General features: G+C 38.4%; 1 protein-coding gene across 7 annotated transcripts in view; it reads right to left on the bottom strand.

The window, feature by feature from the left end:
* Positions 1-24,704, bottom strand: part of N4BP2 (NEDD4 binding protein 2) — a 36,133-nt gene extending 11,429 nt beyond the window's left edge. For 2 of the 7 annotated variants that reach the window (XR_005954480.1, XM_041458958.1), the window contains exons 1-13: positions 24,648-24,704; positions 20,303-20,417; positions 19,841-20,013; positions 16,888-17,218; positions 13,815-15,048; positions 12,849-12,973; positions 11,609-11,697; positions 9,991-10,067; positions 8,111-8,266; positions 4,541-6,852; positions 3,066-3,151; positions 2,324-2,366; positions 1,110-1,345 (exon numbers count right to left, since the gene is read on the bottom strand). Coding sequence is in view for 6 of the 7 variants with exons in the window: in XM_041458958.1 (XP_041314892.1) it covers positions 1,110-1,345; positions 2,324-2,366; positions 3,066-3,151; positions 4,541-6,852; positions 8,111-8,266; positions 9,991-10,067; positions 11,609-11,697; positions 12,849-12,973; positions 13,815-15,048; positions 16,888-17,095 (4,566 nt within the window). In the remaining variant the exon portion in view is untranslated. Of the gene's footprint in view, positions 1-1,109; positions 1,346-2,323; positions 2,367-3,065; positions 3,152-4,540; positions 6,853-8,110; positions 8,267-9,990; positions 10,068-11,608; positions 11,698-12,848; positions 12,974-13,814; positions 15,049-16,887; positions 17,219-17,316; positions 17,413-19,840; positions 20,014-20,242; positions 20,418-23,413; positions 23,989-24,647 lie in introns of those variants that run through there. The other 5 variants (XM_041459192.1, XM_041459108.1, XM_041459362.1 and 2 more) reach the window with 5 other exon arrangements.

Genomic DNA, 24,704 nt, shown 5'->3' with positions numbered 1-24,704 from the left:
TTTAGCAGGGATTTAGGTTTTGGAATTTATTCCCTGCCAGTCCACTCAGTCCAGTGCTAAGCTTGTGCAAAGTCCACCTCTTTTCTCTGTACTGAGGGCCTGGTGTTGAAACAAACAACACTTTATTATTAAGCAGCATAAAAAATTTTCGTTTGATGTATCTGAAGATGTCTGTAATAAATATTCTTGTGAAGTCATCTGAGAAGCTGACATAATTATAGCCTAGAATCAATTGGACTGATTGTTCCAATAATCAGATTTAAAAAAAAAGGAAAAAAGTGGTCAAAATAAAGCCAAGCTCCATGAATTCAAACTGAAAGTAGAGCTGTGGACATGACACTTGCTGTTATCAGTAGGGCACATACATGCAGTTCAAAGAAAGAATCCACAAGCCATTTTCCAAGTACAGGGTAACTCACACAACTTTCTACACCAGTTCAGAGCTCCTACACTTTAGGACAGCTGCTTATCAGAGACTATTACAAATAAGAACGCCTGTTCTGAACATCAGTGAGGCAGTAGAGGGCAGTATCAGGCACAAGCCAAACAGGCAGGGTACAGGAATTCTGTGTGGAAAACCAAGAACTAGTAAAAATCTATTAAAGAGTTACTTTAGAAATGGATACAGAAACTTCTTTAAGATTAACCTCAAGTACTTATTTTAATGTCTCATCTGTTAGGAATGTTTACATTATTACAACCAATTCAGTACACTTCCAAACAAGGCATGGAGCCAACTAAGAAGTTTTTTCATATTGCTGTCACAATAAAAAGCATGGAAGATCACACTGATCTTTGGTTTTAGCTGAGCAACCAAAAAAACAATTCAACCAAACACAAATGCTAACCTGAATAGCGACATACAACATGATCTGTTTATGAAACAACCAAAATATTATATTCTAAATGAGACTGTATTTTTCAAACAGAACCATCTACCTCAAGCAAACTCCTGTATCACAGTTATCAAAAATACTAACTGGCATGCATTTGTCTCAGAAATTCAAGCTGTAATCAGCAGCACAGGGATGAGTCACCAAATAAGACATACTCTATTTCACTAACAGTTATGAATCCAAGCCACATTAAAAAAATGGTGCTATCCATACCAGGTCCTCTCTCTCCTGCATCGCTATTTCTTCAGAAATTATTTGCCTGAGAGAAACTTTCTGAATCTGAGCATTCCAGTGATCCATAAATGGAAAAACGTCTGATGTTGCTGGGGTTTTTGTCTGTATATCATTAGATGTGTCTGCAGCCGAGCTCGATTTTTTCTTCTGTATTTTGCTGTCTTCATTCTGAGATAACAGCACTTCTGAGTCATCTGCATCTATGTGCTGAAACACTGTAGGACATTCAAAAGCAGTAAAAGTAGGGTGACAAAACACTTATTAGGTTACATATACATGCAATGCCAAAATAATTGACAAGTTTTTCAACCTATACAGTTTGAGTTTTGTTAAAACAAGATTATTAATGCTAAAACAGAAACCATCACATTGCTTTCACCTTCTTCACTTCCATTTTCCAAAGACTGTCTGATCACTATTTATTTTGTGAAACAAAAGAAAACCATCAGACTTCCTCACCAAATTTTCAAGTGCTAAGATGTATCTTACAGCTATAAATCACCTTGCACATACATTAAGTGGGGGGTTGTTTGCTTTTATAAAAGAATTATTGACTGGTATGTTTACCTGCCTTTCTTCTACAACTTAAGGACAGACGCTTCACAATCTGGTTTTCTACTTCTATAAGTTAATGGCAACAGCATTGTTTGGTCACTAGTTTGCACCCACATTGCAGTCCAAGTCTGCAGTGGGGTTCTGCCGTAGAGGGACATTTCTTCTGGGACCAGAATGAAAACTGGGTTGCAAGAGATGTTAACACTTTTTGAACAAGGCATCCATCTTCCTGCTAAAAACAGCTCTGACAAACAACATGTTTGTGCTGTATTCCTGACCTCCTTTCCTCACCTGCAGAAATCTTACTCTGCTAGTAATTCTCTAGCTGTTCCTTTTCTTGCCACAGAGAATTCCTACCAAACAGCTGTCTGCTTCAACCAGAGCTTCTCAAAGTGTTCTGAACGACACAAAATTATAGGCTTTATCTGGAACTAGTGCTTCTGCTTATAATTAACTCCTCTCCCCTCCCCCACACCATAATAAGAGACTGGTAAATGGATCCAAAGGCAGTGAAATTTAGCCTAATAAAGTCATCATTTTCAATGGATGGAGTATTTGCAACCTGAAGTTTCAAATAATTAAATACTTTTATAATGAACATTAAGTATTTTTACGATTAAAAGAAATACATGACATACCTTCTGCAGACAACTTACATGATTCATCTCTCCTCTGACGCTTCTAAATAGTAAAATCATGAATGTTATAAGTTATTAATTTTGCAGGAAAACTTTGCAAGTATTAGCTTCTAATTTAAGCAGTTTCAAAATAAGGTCTCACAATATTTCTCAAAGATTAAGTATTTTAAAAGAAATATATTTAAGAAAAATAATTCTGAAGTGAAATTTGTAAGCTAGAATTATCTTTCTAAAAACACATCAAACCAGAGAACCATGCCCCACTGCTAAGACTTCACAGCCTTAATTATATAAACCAAACAAAAATTTTGCCAAAAGGCATTCCAAGTTTCACAGAGCTGTAAAGGAACACAGGTTAGAGAGCTCATCTCAATTATTGCATGTGGAGATGTTTTGTATAGAGAATAATTCATAAAAGAATTGTTTTTACAGGTCAAAAAAAAGGATAAGGATTTTTGGCCAGTGGAATTCCTCATCAATCTCGTAGTGAAATTGTGCACTATGATCCTTCTTTTTTAAGAATCTTGTTTTCATGATGAGGCACTCATGACATCCTTAAAACATCTTTCAAAAGCTCCAATGATTATGACATACTGATACACTCCACACATTTTACAAACTACTATTACATTTTATCACTGTTCTTGCAAAGATAACACCTTTAGACCAAGACATATGCAGACAAATGGTCTGAAAAAATACAGGCATGCCACAATGTATCATAAGCAAGAAATCTACTGACCAGAATAGATTCTTTCCATTTTTCATGAATCACTTTTGCCAAATTCAGATCAATATGAACCACACAATCCTCAACAGTTAGTGATCCTGGGGGAACAAAGAGAATATATTCATTTAAAGCATTCTATAAAAACTTATGTAAGCACTTAAAGTACAGTATCCTAGACTTATGAATTTTAATTTTAGAGATTCTACATAAACTGGTCATGCCTGAGAAAAACTTCTAAACAAAAAAATTCATTCCACAGAAATTGTTTTCAGGTGTCCAAAAACTCTAAAAGGGTAGGAAAGAAACAAGTTAACATTAACTACATGTTGTTGAAATATGACTACCTGGACAACAATATTTTTCCTCCTGTTTTCAGTTTTTCTAGCAGACCCTTCTTTTACAAAGCCATTGTTAATTGTAAACAACAACTTCATCCACGAAACTGTGATTCCCTGTTCCACTGCAATCCACATGGCAACTGCTTTTCTGTACAACACACCCACCACAGCCCAACAGCAGTCACATCCCTCCTTTCCAACACACAAACTCAGAGAAACAAACTCCAAGCATCCCACCCAAACTCTAAAGGAAACAGCAGAAATTATCATGGCATCATAACAAAAGCTCTTTTTCCTAAAAGGGTATTTCTCACCCTTTCAAAAATAAAAAACACAAGAAGTATGTATGCGTCAAATGAAAATTCTGGACATACTTCAGGCACAATAAAACACTTTTCTGCTATAAAGAACAATTTTTTTTTTTTTAAGGAGGTAGTCATGCAAGGCAAAGAGGCCAGCAGTCAAACCCACCAATACATCAGGTATCCAGGGTTCCACATAAAGCAATCTTCAGGATGAAAGAAGGAAACAACACAGAAAGGGAAAAAGTGTGGGGAAAAAAGACATAAAAACATCAAGCTGTATATTCCTCCTATTTTCTTTTCTCCTTTTTCTATCACTCTAACTTTTGAGATGCATGTTCAAGCTGCTTATGGCTTCCTTAACCATAATCTGCCAGCAGACGGGTCTGTTGTCATCGTTTAAGTACACAGCCACACTTCATCTTCCTTAACCATCCATCTTCTTGTTCCCCAATTTAAGTGATGCCAAAAGGTTTTTTTCCCTTCTTTCCTAATCAGCCACAATTTGCATATTCCTTATCATCTGAGTATCTCTTCAGAGTTTGAATACAAGCTCAAAGGCCTGTTGCTCAGAATGCAAATAAGCCAAGATATTTTCCTCTTACTTTGAAGTATATGCATGAACAAAAAGACAAAGGCATAGGTATCACTACTGCACTTGTATTTTATGCCATGCTTAGTTCAGTTTCATTTCTGCATTAACAATATCAATCACCACTATAATGAAGAATTACAGGAATCTATTCCATAAAAATCAAGCATGAAGGGGAAAAAAGCACAGGCAAAGAAAGGAAGATTTCCTACTAAAATTTTTTTTCATAAAAACATATATATAATTTCATCATACCTGCATCAATGCCAACAGGTCCAAATATCTCTTTCAGCTGGAGTGCCAGTTCAGGAGGCAATGTTAGTTCTAGGCAATCTATACTGAAGGCTGCATGTGATGCTGGTATAGGGCTTTGTCTCTTGGCTTTAGTTGCAGCCCAGCTTGGCGTGTCAATTTCTTCTTTACCATGTATCTCCCCAGAATTCTCCTGAGTTTCTTTATCCATCTCCAGTTCTTTATTGCTCCGAGGACCAACAAGAGGTGCACGATCTATTTCCAGTAACAAACCAGCCCCTTGGGAATATTCGGCATTGCTTTCTGAAAGGTTATTGTCACTTTCATTGTTTAATTCAGATTTCAAATTGGTAGAAGTTGTGCTAACATCATGAGGCAAACCTGCATCAAGTTGTAAAAGCGATGGCTTATTTACAGTTTCTTTAAGAGGACTCTCACTCCCTCCCTTCTGCTTTCCTGAAACAGACAGCTCAATGACACCTGCTGCTGAGTTGCTTGTGTTAGTTCTAGGGGCTGAATCCACAGAATTTTTCAGTTCCACTGAATTATCCAATGAGGTAGCAGTGAACGAGTCAGAAACACCAGCACTTGTCACAGCTGTCTTGGCAGCCCTACTTTCTGCAATGCTGAGTGATGAGTCCTTGCCTTCTAAAGTCTCAAAGGTATCACCAGCCCCAAGTACTTGTGGGGTTTGTTTGCAGTCTTTGAGATTCTCATCATAGTTTATATTTGCCTTTAAATCAAGGTCTGCGACCACTGGCCCAGCTTCAGTTACCTGAAAGCTTTCAGTATCAACAGCTTTACGTAACTTTTCATCAGAGTCTAACAGCAGACCTGTGGCCCAGTCTATGTCTTTGTTACATCTTTCATACAGATCTTTCAGAGCTTCAAATGAAACAGACTCAAAGAGCTTACAGAGTGTATCTAGTTTTTCAGACTCATCAATATTGACAAGCTCACTTTCCTCCACAAAAGTACTTTTATCATATGTAACTCGATAGGGTATTTTTTCCTGAGAATCTGAGACATTACCTATGTCTTTGGGTTTGAAGCCATCTAACCTGCCATGCAATATTTTTGTCGTCTCAGGAAAAAGCATTTTCTTTTCTAATCTCCACAGGAGAGCGAAGTCCTGTGATTCAGTCTGTGAATGGCTACTTTTTTGCCTACATAAGTTTGTTTCCTGTTTCTCTTCTGCCAGGTTAAGTTTACACAAATGGTCCTCTTCTCTGGGATGTGGCACGCTACTGTTTGTAAAAGTGAGGGCTAATTTGTGATGTTTCCTTGCTCTCTTACTTTCCTGGGATTTTTCCTCACTTACTGTTTCACTAGCTACTATTTCATCTTGGTGCACAGGCAAACTCCTTGTATCTGGTTGCTCTTCAGTGTTCACAGGTGACCCATGAATCACATGTACAGTTTCAAGAGCATTCATATTAATGTCATCTTCAATATTTCTATCTTCATCACACTGATTTAAAGTTGTCTTTCTCATTCTCCTTGACCTTTGCTGTCTCTGTTCTAAGGAGGCTGAGACAGGCCAATATCCTAACATTTGCAATTCTGGTGTAACTTTATCTGAACTAACAGAGTAACAGCTACAGGGTAGCTTTTCATCCTCGCGTCCTTTCTCAACAGTACATGTCTCAGGCAGGCCCTGCTCTTTGCCTATCTCAGAATGCTGCTGACTGGGAGTTTCACCTTCCTTATCACTCTTCAGAGGAGATTTTTCTAATCTTCTAGATCTTTTGACTCTCTGTCCCATTGTTTGTTCCATGGGCCAGTCACCCAGAAAGTTTAGTAGTTCTGGTTTTCCTGATGTGTCAAAAGCCAAACTGCTTGGTTCCACCGTGTTACTCATTTGTGTTGATTTTGGTTCCATACATATTTTGCCCAATTGTTCAACTACAGTTTGAACTTTGAGACTGTTGTCATCACTGTGTTCCTCAGCTCCACCTGTGTGTAAGTTCACAGCCTCTTCAGCTGGAATCACATCAACCTCATCCATTTCTGCTTCAGTATTTTCTTCTGTTTTTAATCCCTTTTCTTCTTTCTTCTCCAAGGGCAGCTCTCTTTTGGTGCAATCTGATAAATTAATTTCCAAGTCATCTTGAACAGTGCTATTCTCAGAATTGTGTTCCACTGAGACATTTTCAATTTCTTTTTCCTCTTTATGAAAATGCTCAGGGTCACAACTACTTTCTAATGTTAGAGAAATACCAGGAGACGTTTTATCAGCTTCAGCTAATTCAATAGGCTCCACCTCAGAAGTAAAACATTCTTCTTCCTTTACGTCAGAATGTGCTTCTCTCTTTCTGAAAGACAAATTGGAATGAAATATAAACCCATTTCAAACCTTCTTAAAGCATTTGTCCACATTTTTAACTCCAGTTAGAGAGTTTAACCTAGTTAGACTTCTAGTGGAAGCAAACCAAATTTATAACTAGCTGTAACTCCAACACTCTTCAACAAAAAAGGAGCTAAGAAAAGACAAACTTTCTTTAGTAAGTATCCCCTTCTTACTAGAGCACAGGGCTAATAACACTTGCTCAGGAGTCACTCTCCCCCCTATCCCATTTCCAGCATTCAGTTTTGTATCAAAGCACTTTGCTGACAGACATTCAGATCAGCAAGTCTGGTATGTATACTTTTATCTAATGACTGTTGCTCTCTCCTGTTGGCTTAATCCTAAAGACAGTCTAGACATTAACTAGGAGAGAATGTGCCTTTTCTTGTCAAACCATTTTTCACAATCAACTACATTCCATTAATTATCATTTCAAATACATCACACATGCAAAACCCTAGTGAAATAATAACTGAAATCAAATCTGATTTCCTATGTGTCCTAGTTTTGGCCAGAACACAGAGATTGTTCTATACCACCTCACGTGGCTGCTGGAGCAGGAAAAGGAAGAGGAAGGGGGAGCAAATGAGCAGTGCATGGTTTGGGAGTCTCAGTGGGGGCACTGAACTGGGGAGTGCCATTCCTGAGCAGGACATTGTGCACTACAACAAACAGCACAATCCAGACTGGCAACTACAGAACAGTCCTGGATACAGCCAACAGAAACCTAGGCAAATCTAAATCAAGTATACTGAAGAGCAAGTACAACCTGTTACTACTGCACAAAGAATTCACCTTCTACCACCAAGATATAATCTAATATCAACATACAAACTTGGAAATAGTAATTTGTTCTTATTTGGGACAACATTCTTCTAAACAACAATTTTTAGATTTTAAGTGCTTTGTATCTATAGCATACATCCAACAACACATTTCTAAGATAACAGAAAGTCAGTCAAGATTGGCTTCTTGAAAAGTAACACTGCCATAATGGGAGGCTTTCAAAACATTGGAAAGTTGACTAGATCCCTTGACTACTCATTTCTGAAAATCTTGAAATTCTTAAAAATTAAAAAACTATGTAGGGATTTTTTGTGTTACTTAACTGTCTCTTTTAATGCATTCACCGTTTGACACTATTACCCGGTTTTGTTGCTAAGAAGCTAAAAGGCTACATTTTCAGCCTTTTATTTGATGCTACAAAGCTAGTGAAAGAATCTAACCTCTCACTTTCCTCCTGACAAGGATCTTCACTCCAACCAGCAGCTTCTGATTTGTCTGGAACTGAAGAGTCCAATATTGATCTAACAGTAAGGCAGCGTTCATACCGTTCCAGCATTCTTTTGATCTTTTCTTTAGATACACCATGAATGTTTCTCCTATGAATTGAAAACCAACAAAAATAAAGCCATTTTAGATTTCTGTATTACAATGACAAAGGAGAATAATTTAATAAATTTACAGCAAGACTAACCAAAGAATTCAGGGAGCCAGATGAAAAGCTGTGAAACAGCAATTCTGTCCATATCAGTGCACTAAGGTGTTGCAAACAGGACACATCAGACAGATTGCTGCTCCACTTCTCCAACCCTGTGATCTCTGTACTGCAGTTGGATGCTTTGCATAACACTAAAACCTAAAACTGTTCTAATAATGCATCTTCCTCAAATAAGTTTCAGAAAACACACTATATCAGATCCTGACGTGATGCAGGATACTAAACTGTGTGCAGAAGACTTCTGAATTCAGTCGTCTTTCCTTGGTTATGCTAAATGAAGAACTCACTGATCCTTGAAGAAAACCTATTCACCTATTATTCTGGACACCCTTTGGCCAGAAATTTTCCTAACTCTGTTAAGCACCAATTAGCACTGTGTTCTGCTGCAGTGCCACCTAGAACAAGTGAATCTTGCCAAGGATAGTAAAAGAGAAATTGAAAAATAGAAGAAAAAGTTTAACTTTTATTTTAAGAAGGAAAATAATCTACCGTACCTCACTTAAAAAGCAGCCAACCTTCAGCTAAACATGCAAATTCAGATGACAATCACAAAATAACAAAAATCACAAAATAACTTCTGTTGGAAGGGACCTCTGGAAGTTCAGTCTCCTACTCAGAGGAAGTACAGCTAGATCAGGTTGCCCAGAGCTTTTTGTCTGATTTTGAATATCCAAAATGACTGAAAGTCTATGAACGCTATGGGTGAACTCTTTCAGTAGCTAACCACCTTTAAAGTAAATGTTGGGCTTTTTTCTTTTATGTAATCTTGAGCTCCAATTTGATGATGTTTAGCTTGTCCTATCCCTGCACAATCCTTTTTAGTCTTTATAATGTTTCAGAAGGTAGCTAAAAACAACAAAATTATTCTTCTTCAATGATCTGTGCTTAAGGCTGAATAAACTACTCTTCTCAGTCCCATATCACCTGCGAATTTGCTAAGAGTGCACTCTGTCCCAGCATCCAGGTCATAAAAAGGACATCAAAGAGCTGTAGTCCCTCCCCAGAGGGACATAAGGCTTCACTTTGGATACACAACATTTGAACATGGCATCTAGCCAATTTTCTCATTATGTTTTCTTATGTTTTATTATTCACTTACATAGGGTTTATGTCTTGCTGATTTCAGCCCTAAGTAATAGAAGGTCCTGCTAAAGAAGAGGTAAGCAACAATGAAGATGCACAGAGGTCTGTCCCTCTTAGGCCACAAGGTGCTGACTGCCCTAAATCCAATGACAGCAGAAACACTTCAACTAAAGCAACAGACCAGGATGCAAAAATAAGCCCCAAGCTGACGTAATTTCTGCAACCTCAAAGGAACAGTGACCCAAAGGAACAGTCACGATACCTTACATGCAAAGAACTCTAATAATGAAAACACCACAGTGTCTACTGCTAACAGTACCTTTTGCATGTAACTGAAGTGACAGATCTTATAATACATACATAATACATTAAAAAGTCCACAAAATATCATTAAAAAGCTACTTATTATCACAAAAATTTTGACAGATATCTTGCTACTTCACTAGCCATTGTACTAAATGACACCTTTTTTAAAATAATAGCTTGTACTGTCCAGTATGTTATTTTCCTTTACATTCTTACCTTTCAAGTTCTTTTGGTTTAAACTTCCACCAAGTGTCTGGTTCTCGGAACATTACTTTGTATTTGAACTGCTGAGCCTGAATAAAAGAGATATGATATAGAACAGAACATGCCACATCACCCATTTCTTATTTCTATGACAAAGCACACTATATGCGTAGCTTGCTTCTTCAAAGCTGATTTTTGTATTTTTGATACTTATGGAATAAAACATTTGGGATAAACATTTTTGTTCAGTGTTGCACTTTGGTTTACGTAAACTGAAATTTGTTAAAAAATGTATATGTATCTCTTACCATAAAATTAAATGTGCACCATGATGTGTCTTCTCTGAGACAATACTGCAAAACATCATCTCTTTCCAGATACAGCATGCACATGTCTACACAGCCTCTCCAAGACAGAGTAAAGTGCACAGCTTACATTCAGAGCTGACCAGATGCAAACCAGCTCCAAAACAAGCAATTCAGTTACATTAGCACAGTTATTGTGAACAGCCTTCCTGCCACATGGGAAACTTGACCAAGCTGCAAGTAAATGGTTTCTATATCGTTCAGTCTCATAATGACAGAAAAGAAGCCTGAAGTCTAATCAGGGGAAACACTGCAAGTACTGCACTGTTTCTCCCCATTATTGTTCTCAGAAAAAATTCTTATCACTGTACCAAACTCTGCACTTCTGCAAGAACTCTTGTTGCATCTTGATTTCAGTATACAGCAAAATGAAAGACATAAATTACAAAAGAACTGCTAATCTGACAGTTGCTAATAAATGCAAGGATAATAACATAAACATTTTATTAGCAAAAATTATGTGTGTCAAAGTCTCACTGTTCATTAATCCATTAGCACATGCAGCATATGTAAGGTATCTGCTCAAAAGCTGTCAATTGTATGTACTACACTCTCTACTGTGTCTCTGTAACAGGCAAGGAGAAATCCCAGATCTACATTATAATACTTTTTACAGTGTATTATTTCATTTAATCAGAACCAATTTCATAAAATAATGCTGTAATAATAATACCAACCAATAGGGTCAATGATCAATAGCAAAATACACTCTAGACTCTAAAAGTGTTGATGTCCATTTAAAAACTATTACGTGAAAAGGTGGGATCACTTCAATGAAAAGTATTAAGTAAATCTGCGTAACTTCAAGCAAGCTAGAAATATTTGGTAACTCTAGCCTCCAAATGGTATCTGCCTCTATGCTATATTTAGGATGGAACTGAGTTTTCAAGTTTTACAGAGCCTCACACATCACTTGGCCATTAGTGTTGATTGCATTTTTAAAGCAGCTTCTAATTTTCCTGATCATATAAATGAGGAACAAAATCCAGTTTCTTCAACAACATTTGCTTTTGGCCCCAAGAACAAAGCACTTAGCTTTGGCTTTTGGTAACTAGGCCAGGTTAATGCTCATATACCACATGACACTGAGTCACGTCAACACAACATGACACTGGGCAATATGACTCCATGCAACACTGGCTTTTTTACTCCAGACTTCCTTGTGGAATAGCAGCTAGACTGTGAAAAACACGCCCATTTTAAAACACGTTGTTGCCATGCTAGACAATAATCTCTTTTCACGTTGGTCAAATTGTAATACTAACCAAAGCAACATAAGGCTTCATCTCCCATGCTTGTATGTTTGTGTTGTCAATTATTATAGGAGAGATTCGCATTTCAAATGCTTCTTTAGCTGAAAAATACACATGTACAAAGCAATGTAATACAGTTAATTTCATTACAGTAGGGTGAACATATTAATACTCATTCTATATTTACCTAGTTAATCCATAATGATTAACCACTGTGTAAAGAACTTTGCCATAGCTTGTTCTGTTTCAAGGCCCTTTATTTCAGAAATCCCCCCTCACATGTAAAGCTACTGAGATATGGCATTAGCTTTTGAATTAACGTATGTATGATAATCAAGGAATGAAAATGCAGATGTAAAATGCATCAAGATGACTAATCAATCAGTAAATTAAACTAAAAAAACTACATGATCACCTTAAAGTGGACTTCTTTGTTGCATACAAAATTCTTGGCTTTAAACAGTCTTAAGATTAGTCCACTCTGTAAACTGTATAAAATATGAAAAACCAAAAGAATTATTGTAATTTAAGTACACATTAATGAAATGTATAGAACCACTAACTTTGAGACACAGCACCATGTTTCTGTAGCCATGTTACAATGTGTCTGAACAATCACAGTTCTTGCTGAAGCCCACATTTGTTTCATTTCTCCACTAGTAGAAATTTGACAGCAGAAAAGGGATCATGATTCAAATTCAGCAAGTAAAAGCTTTAAAAGAATTCTTCTATGGTAAGCTTAGCACAGGTCACTGTCAGAAAAATCCCACCCAATTATGAAATGGGGAAAAATAATTTATTCTGCCTTGCTCTTATAATTTTGTTTAAATTTGACAATGATTTTGTCTACAAGAGGAAAAAAAGGATAACTAAGAGCAGGAAGATTATCTGTGCATTATTTGTATCCTCATTACTTATTGCATATATATATATTATGCATCATCTCAGAAGAAATATTTCTGGGAGACGGTGTAAGTAACCACTCTAGAAATGGGACACTACCTAAAATACATACCATGACAAAATCTGAGGACAAAACATACTCTTGACAAAGACAGTGGCATTTCTAATTGCAAAACACACAATGAACAGATGACTTCTGAGTTTGTGCTCATATTCTTTTTCCACACATATTAAAAAATACTTCTATGATGGGATAAATGCTTGTCACGTAACAAGCCAGGCAGATTTTTAAATAGCACACAAGCACTGAACTGTAAGTGAGCAAGCTAATCCCTTATTTATATCTCACCTCGTTTCCTGTTCCAGTCATGTGCTGCCCCTAAGCAATCAGGATCATAATGGTATTGTCCATGTTTGTAAAAGTAATCATCAGTACTAAGAATGATTCCACCTGGATTATCCTCAAGCAAATTCCTGTGAAAGATCAAGAAGTAAACAGCTTTTTCCCCTTCTCCTCCAAGCTCCAATGTCTACTACCATACATACTTTTTTTTTAGTTTCTTACACAAAACTAAAATTACTTGGAATGGAAGCAGCAAATGTAGGTAAGAGGAAAAAAAATTCAACCTCCAAGCAAATACAATCTATAATAACTTCCCTCCTTTGTTTTTTCCAAAGGCTGAGGATTATCTAGGGGAAAGAGCTGATATAGTTCCCTACAAGTCTCTCATTTCAAAACATCAAGGGAGGTATTTTTCCATCTACACGTAGTGACATACTTTCACACTGACAAATATCCTGTCTTAATTGCATCACATGTTTCAGGTGTCAGTCAAAAGGAGTCTTAGGTCAATCTAGGCTTTCAGAGAGTAAGAAAAGGAATCAAAAATTCCCCCCAAGAAGCTTCACATATACTACTTAAACCATAAAGTCACACAGTGGAAGGGGAATTTCTGCCTGTAAAGAGCCGGCATATTCCATCAGTGTAATTCCAAGAAAACACTCGAAATAAACTGGGACTGAAAGAATACAGCAGACCTAACACTACAGCAATGATGCCCTGCTGACAAACTCCTTTGTTCAGTGACAGAAGTTAAAGCTCATCATTCCTATTTCAATTTCCACTAGGAAAGGACCTGCAAGCAGCTCTGCTCTCAGCAATTATTATTACCCATCACACCGCATGTACTGTGTAGCTTGCAATTAGGGTTTACGCATTACTATTTACAAGTGTCAGAAAACTGTCTCTACCTATGCCAAATCCTGTACACGATTAAGCAATTTTTTTTTGAAGCTCACAATATAAATGTTCTACCTTGCCAAATATGATTTTCCTGATCCTGGAACACCTCTGAGAAGAACAAGTACTTGACCTATTAGTTGCATCTTTTTTCTCATCATGTGACAAACACGTGGTTGCTGTGCTTGCGGGAGGCTCAATTTTGAGTTTCTATCTTGATTTCCCCATACCTTCAGAGAAGAGCTGCCATCCCAGGCATTTGAAACCACTGGGGAGGAAAGAAAAAGTCCCTTTTCCGAAGCTCTACAGTCAGAAACAGGTCTCCACTGCCCTGGACTGGGAGCCACAGGAATTACAAAGCTGTGACTTCTACTGGATGGATAAAACACAGGAGCCATGAGATTCCAGTGTTGTTGAGATTGACCTGATGGTGTAGGAAAATTTAAGTTATAACCCTGCTGAATTTGTTGAATATCTGCAGGTTTTTGTGTTTTGAAACTGGATGTTTCAGGAGAGATATACGCCTCTGGAAGAGAAGCACTCTGGTAGCTGCTAAAGGGAATCACTGCATCTTCCTGTTGTTCCAGGCACCTTGAATTAGGATCTCCAGAAACAGCTACTCCAAGTGCCATAGGTCTTTGGGAGGACCCACAAGAAGCAGCAGTCACACTACTTTGATCCAAAACAGTATCTTGTGTCTGATCAGAATTTTCACATGATATTTCTCCATTTGATAGTTTATATACTTCTGAAGCCACATCATCTTGAACATGTGTTTCCAACATATCAGAATCTTCCAGTATCTCTGCAAAACTGTCTGATGCAGATGGTGGGCTTGTCTGGATGCTCAGCTGACTCACTGGTGGCTGGAAACAGCAGAAGTTTTCTAAAACCTCATTATTTGTCTCTGCTTGCTGTGGAAAAAGTAGGACATTGCAAACAGAATCAGGTTTTTCCCACTCAGGAAATTTGGTAAAACCATCCTGTTCCACAGGGTGCTCATGTACTATTTGGTCATTTGCAGAATTAGGCAATGATTCCTCACTCAAGCTGTAATTCTGAAAGGCATTTTCTAGTAGGGAATCCAGTTCTCCAGTCAGCTGCACACCAGGTGACAGGACCTTGTCTATTGCTGCTCCAGAATAACTATGTGCTGCAGTACCTTCCCCCATTCTTTCATTTGCAATAGATCTTTGCTGATTAACACGAGGTAATGATGACGCTGCTAAATCAAAACCCAAGGTTTTTGAAGATGCTGCTCCTTTGGCATGGGTGGACAGCTCTAGAAGATGATCCATAGCGTTTTCTACTGTTGGGTAAGATAAACAGAATAAAGCATGGTCAATTAAACCAACCCAAGCTGATGCACATGCATTTTTTTACTTGAGGAAGCATTTATTACAACTAAAGAAACAATCAAAAGAACGTTCAGCAATTCACCTTTAAACACAGCTTCTGAAACTCCCTTGAACCATTTCTCATTAGAAGTAAAGGCAGAATTGGACATATTGAAAAATAACAACCTAATAAACTTAAAAATTACTATGGAAATACTGTCTAAAAATTACAAATTTCAACTGGAAAAGTATCAGAGCTGGATGTTTAAATGGATACTTATTTCTAATCTTACTTATTTCTAATCTATCTCATATAGATTAAATAGTGTAAAATGAACTAAAAACTCTACAAAGGATGAAAGAGATAGAAGTATGCAAAGTACGTTCACTATGGTCCACTTTAAAATGTCCTACCTAATACAGCCTGAAAAATCCAGTATCTGTATTAATTCTTTGTAAAGCCATTAAATTGAGTAGAGGGTGCCAGTGATCAACATGAACAAAATTAAAAGCAGGCACAAACATCTGAGCCCTAAAGCTAACCTTCTGTTTTCCTGAAAGACAGTGTAGCAAAAACTTTAAGCTCATTTAAGTATGACACTGTCTGCGCTCATTAAACAAAATCTTTGTCATCCTTCCAGCTTCTCTACTGTATGAAAACAACTTATTAGCACTCAAATATGCTAACCTTTCCATTTTTAAACTACTGTTTACAGTACAAGGCTATGAACTCTACATGTTTACTGCATTCTCCAATAAGCTTTAGATAAAACTGTTATTATGGTAAAGGTTGAATCTTATTAAGAGTTCGAAGCATGAATCAGTTCGAAGCATGAATTCAATTCCATCGAATTCCATTTTAAAATTAACAAAAATTTTAACAGCACTCTCCCATTTGTTCTGAAATTATACACTCTGTACAATTTAGGTAATAAAAATGTCCTTTTAATGTTTACCTAGCTTTCATACATATAAAAAAGCGCCAAAATCTGCTTTGTTAGCACATATTCTTACAATAATCTCAGTTAATCACATCTGCTCATATGAATACAAATTGATTAAAATGCTCCATATATGGCTTATTTCCCTGTACCTCATGCAGTACTTTTATCATAGGCAAATGACCTTGCATACAGAGGAATTTTAAAACCACAGAAGAATGGGAGGGACTGGGCATAAATATGAAAATAGCATGCCAGGAGAGTGGGTAGGTAGGTCGGCAGAGTGTAGGGAAAGAAATCAGTTCCTTGCTTTAGTTCTAGCCAGGCTGCAGAGAACTAAACATGACAAACCGAATTTATCCTGCAGAAACTAATCCTCAGTGGACACAACAAGATGACAATACAAAATAAATGTAAAACAAAAGCTCAGTTCAAGTATTTAAGGAAAAGCAAATGCTGCTAGGACCACATATGGCATACCATCAAAAAATTGTGATCCAGAACATAAAATACCCCTCCTGCAGAAACAGCTTAGGCATCTTGCAGATATGGCACAGAAACTTAACTGGAAAAACTAGATTATCCTCACAACTCCACCACTGCCTGCTCTGTGTCACACAACAATCAACTTTAAACAGTACCTTCAATTATGGAGCACACTGCTCCATTTATCAGGCTCACAGAAACATCGTTAAATTTGGAGAATCTTACATGGTTGTAAAATTTCAAAACATTATTACTCACCTACTTATAAAAAGTTAAAACTCACAAATATGATTGCAACACCCACACCAACTTTCCTTGACTTGCACCAGTTAAGAGCCATCTGCACATGAAACAAAACTGTAGTGTCAGCTGCATATTATTTACCTTTAAAATCACATTCAGACAGAACCATATAAACCACACTAGGATCTAGGTCAGAAAACATCTCTGACATGCTGTTGAAGAGCTCTTCCTTATTGACATAATGCATTGCTTGTGCCACTAAGTGGCTTGGGTCCCCCTGGACAGCAATTCTGTCAGCATTGCCATTCCTCTGAGAAGGACTCCCACCAGTTTTCCTCTTCCGTGGCATTTTGTTTTCTAATACCCGGCGTGCTTTTTGTTCTGGTTTGTTCACATGGGGCTGACAGCACCAAGCTTACAAATCACAAAAAAAGCTCTCCTAACTGGAATAGACCAAACAGAAATTGCAGACCTGGAATTTAAAAAAAAAAAAATTTAATAAAATACATAATTACATTTCCATGTCTTCTATTTAAGCAGCTAAAAGATCAAAAATATACATAAGCATACAGGAAAGCATTTTCTGAATGTCTGCCTTATTTCTTTTCAAATGGCTGACAACAAGAGCAGCCTTATTTTCCAGTTTACTAGACACCGAATCTGCATCTGGAAGAGAGAACAAATAAAATGTAGCTTAGAAGAGAAATCTAGAAAAGTAAAGTTTGCAGTGCCAGGCGGCCAGTTCACAAATATTCCTCTGCTACTGAGAATCAGTTAACTATGGAACATCTACATTCAGTTAACATTCAGAAACTACTCCTCTTATGAAAGTACTGGAAGATGTAGCATGTTTCCAAGTCTTTCAAGAGTCTTTCTTGACTTCCCCCCACCCATGATATTTTAAGAATAAACAGGAGTTCTTCAGTGTTCAAACACTGGCAGAGAGGTTGTGGAGTCTGCAGCCCCACATATTCTCAAAACCTGGCCAAACAGCCCTGCTTGAACCAGGCTGTTTGAGGGCTTGGGCAACGTGCTTCAGGCACTCCTGCTTGACCTGACTGCTGGGTTGAACCAAGTGACATCCAGAAGTGCCTCAGCCTGTGTGGAGTTTTTTTTTAATTGTTAAAAACACTTTACAAATGTATAAACCATAAAGCAAGAAGAGGCTTCTGTCCACCCCCTTCTGTTGTGAAGGCTTTGAACACATCTTGTTACATTACAGCATCTGCAATTACTGCATTAATCTTGTATAGAAAAGGAAAGCATTTATTAACTGAAATACAAGCATGGAGTACAGCATCATCTCCCTTTTTTCTTTATATCGGTGTCAAAGCTCTGTTGAGTGACGATCATAATAAACTAATGTATATTTTTTACAAATAATTATTCAGAAGCAAACCTTAGTAAGACTCAGAAATCTGAAATTACAGCAGAGTCACTATTTACCAATAACAGTTACTGAGTAGGCCAGAAAATAACTGTTTTTATATAAAACAGGTATTTTGCCAGGGATGATCAATTCAACATGTGCAGATAAATCAGTGGCAAAACTTCCATTTTCACTTAGTCCTTCCCTCGCTGGATCACTGGCACACAAATGACAATGCCAGATTAGTGCCAGATTCAAATATCACTTCTCCATTATCCTCTATCAATCTCTTCCAACAACCAAGAGATTGAACATTTAGCAGAATGTTGACTGTAATGTTCTCAAGTCATAGAAATTTACAAAAGCAAAACAGACAACTCCTAGGATCCCAGGAGTTTCTATTATGTGTGTATGGACTTTAGACAGACAAACCAGACGGATGTCTGAAACAATAACAAGGTCAAGGAAGTCTGAAATGCATGACAAGGAAAACAATACACAGGAAAAGGAAGAAGCAGACCTCCAAAAAATAAAGGAGAAACCTTAGTGGAAAATACTAATTGGCCAGAATGAGCTGGGACAACTGCAGCAGGTTTTATCACACTTTTTTTGGTTCACCTCTCTGATTAGCCATCCTTACACCATTCCTCACTGTCATGAAGAAGTATTCAACCATCACAAAAAAAGTTACAGCAGGTCTTGTTTTTCAAACTTCTGCATCTAATTGATTCATCCTCTAGCTAGCTGAAAAGGTTGTCCTAACTTAAACAATGTTGCCAGTGATAAAAAATGTTTGACTGATTGTTCCTCAGTCAAAAAGGTTCGACTGAAAAAGGAAAGATCCTGCAAGGGACAAAGTTATTCATGCACCTTGACATTACTGTGCAGCAACAGACTTTAAGCAGAACACTTCAAGTGTTGTCAGTGTTTGAATCCAGTTCTCTCATAATGATCAATCCTGTAAGAACATGCTGCTGAAAAACATGCTCTGACTGCAATTCCTATTACACATAACATCTCAAGTATAGGGAAAGAAGCAAACAGGTAGTATTCAAGAGCAGGCAGAACACATAGAATAGAGGAAGAAAAATACTAAACCATTTTCTGAGTTATAGTTGATACCAAAAGTAATCACAAAACTCTTTGAATCAAAGAGATTGTATTAGGAAACCATCAGCAGTAAATAAAGTTTTTCAAGGTCATTACAAGGCCTTATTTTTTAAGCAAACAGATCAGAGAAGTATCCTAACCACTACTGAATGTCTACTAAAAGCATTAAGCAGCATGAGACACTTCTGGTTTAACTGTGACCAAGTTCAAATGGCAAATCATTTATCAGTATTACTTCACTTTTTAAGGACAGAGGAAGCCTCTAGCCTTGACACAACACAAGAGTCAAACAATATGAGCAAAGCTGCCCAATTTGTATATATTTTTAAATTTCTCTGAATACTTTAAGGTAGTTAACTCCACACATATAAAAGAGGTTGGCTTGATTTTGATTGGGTGGTGGTGGTGACAGCTTTTTAGTCCGGTTTACTTTGGGGGTTTTTGAACAATTTCTTAATTGCAAACTATATAAAATATTTATCATGTTATGTCTATGTGAACTTTCTGGCTTTAAAAAAAAAAAATAAACACGTGCACATATATACTTACAAGCTGGAACTGGAAAAAAAATTTCTATTTGTAATACATATATAATAGCAATGGCACAGAACTTACATCTTTAGCTTCACTGAGTTGTCCCACAGTGGGTTCTTTCTCATCTTTCCAAAACCACCACTGATGGCACATTTAATAAAGATCTGCTGTTAAAAACTATAATGCACTCTTCTGTCAGGAAACCATACTTTCTAATATACAAATCAGATGTCAGCAGAAGTGGCTGCTTCCTCCTGACAAAGGAACAATCAGAATACCAATTAAAACTTTTATTTTGCTCACTTTAAGCAGTTTTAACACTGAGCAATAAACTTAATAGGTTTGAGTAGATTAAGCACAGCTAATATCTTAAATAAGTACCCAACATTTCAAGCTGAACTCAACTGTAAGTTTTCCTAAGGATAAGAACATCTACCTCATTTCAGTTTTTACATGACTTCTTACCTAAAAAAGCTGACTTACATCAGGTAATGAAATAACTTAGCAGAAGAATTAGCTAGAAGTAAATGTAAGTTTCCTCACTTGTCATTCCACTTGGTTCTTCGCCACAGTTCTTAACCATCTTGAAAAGGCTTACATATCCATGCTGGTGAAGACTAGATTCATTCCATCACGTGGGAAATTAGGCAAATAAAATCTGGCACATCAAAATAAGATTACGTTACTTACACAGCTTATTTGTAAAGTCCTACTAATGCTAAAGAACCGCACTTCAGTTCATCAAAGCGACTGCCAACTCCTAATCCATTGTGTACATACCAAAGATGTTAGGTCTACTCAAAGTCTGACAATTCCAGTTTACATATTAGCCTGGAGCTTACTCCTCACAAGTCCTGTGCTTCCAAACAAACTTTAAAAAAACCCCAATCAGCAATAAAACCACCATGCAAAATAAAATAAAGAATAAACATCAACAACAAAAAAAACCCAAAAACCCAAATACACAAAAAACCACCAAAACCAAACTGAACATGTACACCTAAATTAGGTAAAGAATTTGAAACAACTATTCTGTCACACTCCTAACATGACAAATTGATGGCCTAAATATTCTTCAAAAGAAATGGAGATACCCATCTCACATTTTACATCTAATTAATTCCACTGCTCCAAAGAATTAAAAACTGCTATCAAAACATAAAAAGCACTTCACTTAAGCATGAACTTGATAAGAATCCAAATTTACAAAACAAAGGACATGTTGCAGACATAGAAAGTTATTCACCTCAACAAAGTGGCTTCAGAAAAACCATACCAGGAAAAGGTGAAAAGCCATTCAATTATTTTACAGAATAACCTTTCAACAAAGGTAATTTCCACATTTGTTCATTTGCACTTTGAGATTTCCTGAGTGGAGAAAAACTATTAAGTATTTCAATACAAGCACAATAGGAAAGCAGCCAATGAAATCAAACTGACAGCAATTCATTTTACTTTCTACTATTTATAAAATAAGAAACTTTTGTTTTTTTGGACAATGTTTGAGTCACTCCTCTAAAAACCAGAAGGTAAAAAAGGGAAGAAAAAAACAGGAAAAGCTTTCCAGCAGATTTTTCTCAGTAAGTGTAGGAGTAGCAAAGGAGATAGTTTGGGAGCCTTTTGCTGTCTGCCATTTCTGCCAGCAGTCAGCAAGGGAATAGGCCACTTTGTTATTGAATGTGAAAATCTATACCCAGCTAAAGACAGTGCTTCTGGAAACACTTCAAGGATCTTTTCTACTCTTTCCTTCTTCCACTCCGCTTTATTCTCACTGGCTGTTCCAAGGTTGTGTTCAACAGTTTTAACAAAGGTCCTCCTTTGTCATATCAATTTCTATCAAAAGTGCAATACACTGACAAATAGGTCTAATTCCTAACTAACTTGCATACACCTGTTTTATGCAACCTATTCTGCTAGGATTTTTTTTCCACTTTTATGATTCTTAAGTCTGTACCAGGTCAGACAGATTCTTTTGAAGCTGCTGCAAAAAGTAAGTATTCCTTTGAGAACAAAACAAAAGCTGCAACCAACTACACACAATGTTCAAGAGTACAAAGCCAGCACAAACTCATCTGAAATAGATGCTTATGAAGCAAACACAGCGTGCAGGAAGAACAGAGCCGTGTTTCTTAGGAAGGACTCAAAAACTCTTCTGCACATGCCACATCATGAGAAGTCAACCTGCAGTGGAAGTCACCTAGTGTTTCACAGGTGACAGAAGCTGTGAAACTCCACATTGTGCAGTTTCCTTTCAAAACACAAAGCTGCTCTTGCTAGAGCCCTTCCATAGAGCTCCCAGAAAGGGACAGTCAAATCTGCTGGATGTACATGATTAAAGCAGTGATGTGGCAGGAGGAAAGCCACCAGTGAGTGTGTTCACCACCACGAGGTCTGCCTGAAAGGAACTTCCTTTTGCTGTGCACTGAAGGACAAAGCTTGGATTTTGGCAAAAAAAAAATGCAAGTGACCTTAGTATTATGAAGAGTGCAGATATACAGCATGACAAACTAAAAAAAAATAATCAACAAGTTATTCTCCTTGTTTAGGTGGAGAAGGTTGTTGCTTGGGTTTTGGTTTTGGGTTTTTGTTTGTTTGTTTTGTTTTTTGGTTGTTGTTGTTGTTTTGAGTTTGTGGAGTTCTTTTTTTCAGAAAATAGTAAGAGTATCTGCAAAATGTCTTTCCAATTCTAGGAGTGTTTAGAGTATTTGATCTTTTTATAGCTTGCCTTCTAGGTCCTTCTCCCATACAGCTCACAGCCCTCTAAAGCATGCTGAAGAAAGGGTTTCCCATGGCAAATTTGTCTTTGAGGGGAGACCTTCCAGGATGCTGAGCTCTTGTGCTACCTGGGCTGTCCCCAGTGCAGACTCCACACAGCCCAGCTGTGTTACTGTGACTTATGCCCAGCCTCCAAGCGATACTGCAGGCTGAAACAAAGATGAATCTTGTGGTAATGTTGGTGCTTCTGCAATTCCACACCTGACATCAGTACTGCTGCTTAAGATTTTATTCCAACTCCCCACTACAAGTCACAAAGAGGTATTTGGAAAGAGGAAAGAGAACTCCTGAAGTCCTGGAGCTGCAACTTGCCCACATCATGCTTCTAGGGACTATTCAAAACTCAGCCCTACTCAGTCCTAACAGGCAGTATAACTGACAGCTAATTAATGCCCCACTGGCATTTTTATAGTAGCAGAGCCTCTGTGAAAAAAACTAAGGCAGCAACCTCTTAAAATTCAAGGATAATTTTTTTAATGGAGTTCTTCTGCATGTAAATTTAGCTCTATAAACATTCCTGAAATAGTAAGTCAACTGTGTCAGCCACTTAGCATAGATTACAAATTAGTACACAGGCAGGAGTGAAAGACAAGAGCACAACACCTCAGACCTAAAATCCCCCAGTCCCGTATGTAACATTTTTATATTCGCCCTATATCAGTGGCTTCCCCAGATGAAAAGCATTAACGTTAATACAACAGAGGAAGAGGATTTAAAAAAAAAAAAAACAACAGTGTAAACAAGGCAACAAGAAATAGAGAGCAACTCCATAGCTAAAACAAAACAAAAACCAAGAGACAGTAAGAAAAAGCCTGTATTTAGTGAAAAACAAAATACAGGATTTTAACATGTGCTTTGATGCTGTTAAATTTTCCTCACCAGTTCTTCACACAGTCAACAGGAACCCAAACTGCAAAGGTGCTGCAAGCATGTGACACAAGCAAGCCCAGTCCCGGCCAGGGTGACTGTGCTGGGAAGAATGAGGGTTAAAACTTTCAACCTTACAAACTTACACCATACGTAACTTTTTCTGCCTTTCTGTAATTTTCTCCATTTGTATTTCAGCCTTTGGCTCTCAAATCACAACTAGAGATGGGTTATCCAAAACTTTCCTTACTTTTGGAGTTCTTTGCAGTTTTAAAGAAGTTACTCTCAACTTTTCACTGTAAGGCTCTCCTGCAAGACTAAGATGCAGACTAAACTTTGTCAACGCACTGTATAAAACAGCATATAAGTGTCTCTTAACAGTCACACTGTCCTCAGTCTTTCAGTACACGAGTCAAGAAAAGTATTGGTAAATATGTATTTTTTTCCCTCGCTTTTGAAGCCAGGCTCCTCCAAAGTCCCAGTGACCTTATGGTACTTGATCAGCAAAACTGCAAATCCTGTCCAAAGCACGGAGAGATATTATGCTACAAAGGTCACAAACAACCTCACGATAAACACATCTCAGCGGTTCTCGACTGTTAAGAACGAACAAGCCCTTAGAGTACTTAGAATATTTTGATTTCATTTTGAACGGGGTGAATTTATCTTCGCGAGACGAAGTTCACCGGCACTCCGCACTGCTTGCTGCGGGGCGGGCGGCCGAAGCCTTTCCTAGCCCTGACCCCTTCCTTCAGCGGCCACAGCTGCAGGCAGGGCAGCAGTGCGCTTGCTGCAGAAGGCCGGGCAATTCCGTGACGGGCGGATGGGGGCAGGCAGCCGGCACCGCGGCGCTCACCACAGCGGCGGGGAGCGTCGAGGCCACACGAAGGCCCCGGGGAGAGCAGGCCCGAGCGGCGGCCCCGGCACGGCGGCGGAAGGGCCCGCCCGCGACCACACTGCCGCGGCGGCTTCTCGCCAGCGACGACCCGCGCCCCCAGCGCGGCCGCGGGCGGGCGGTCAAGCTGCGCCGCCCCCGCCCCGCTGCCTCCCCTCCCACCCGCAGGCAACGACTCTGCAGCGACGCCGGGGACGGGTCCCCCGGGCCCGCCGCCATACGGGACGCGTCGCGGGGGCCGCCCGCTTCCCGCCCCCGAGAGACCGCGGCGAACAACTCCGCGCCCTATCGGGAGCGGGGGGAGGGCGAAGCTCCTCCCCGGTCCCGCCGCCAGACCCCGCCGGCCGTTACCTCTCTCGGCTCGGCTCGGCTCAGCTCGGCTCACTCGCTACCGCCGGCGGCGGCGGG

Source organism: Pyrgilauda ruficollis, unplaced genomic scaffold (genome assembly GCF_017590135.1).
Source record: "Pyrgilauda ruficollis isolate IOZ18807 unplaced genomic scaffold, ASM1759013v1 scaffold1, whole genome shotgun sequence".
In the NCBI taxonomy this organism is placed as follows: Eukaryota; Metazoa; Chordata; class Aves; order Passeriformes; family Passeridae; genus Pyrgilauda; species Pyrgilauda ruficollis.
This window is presented reverse-complemented; position numbering and strand designations above follow the sequence as displayed.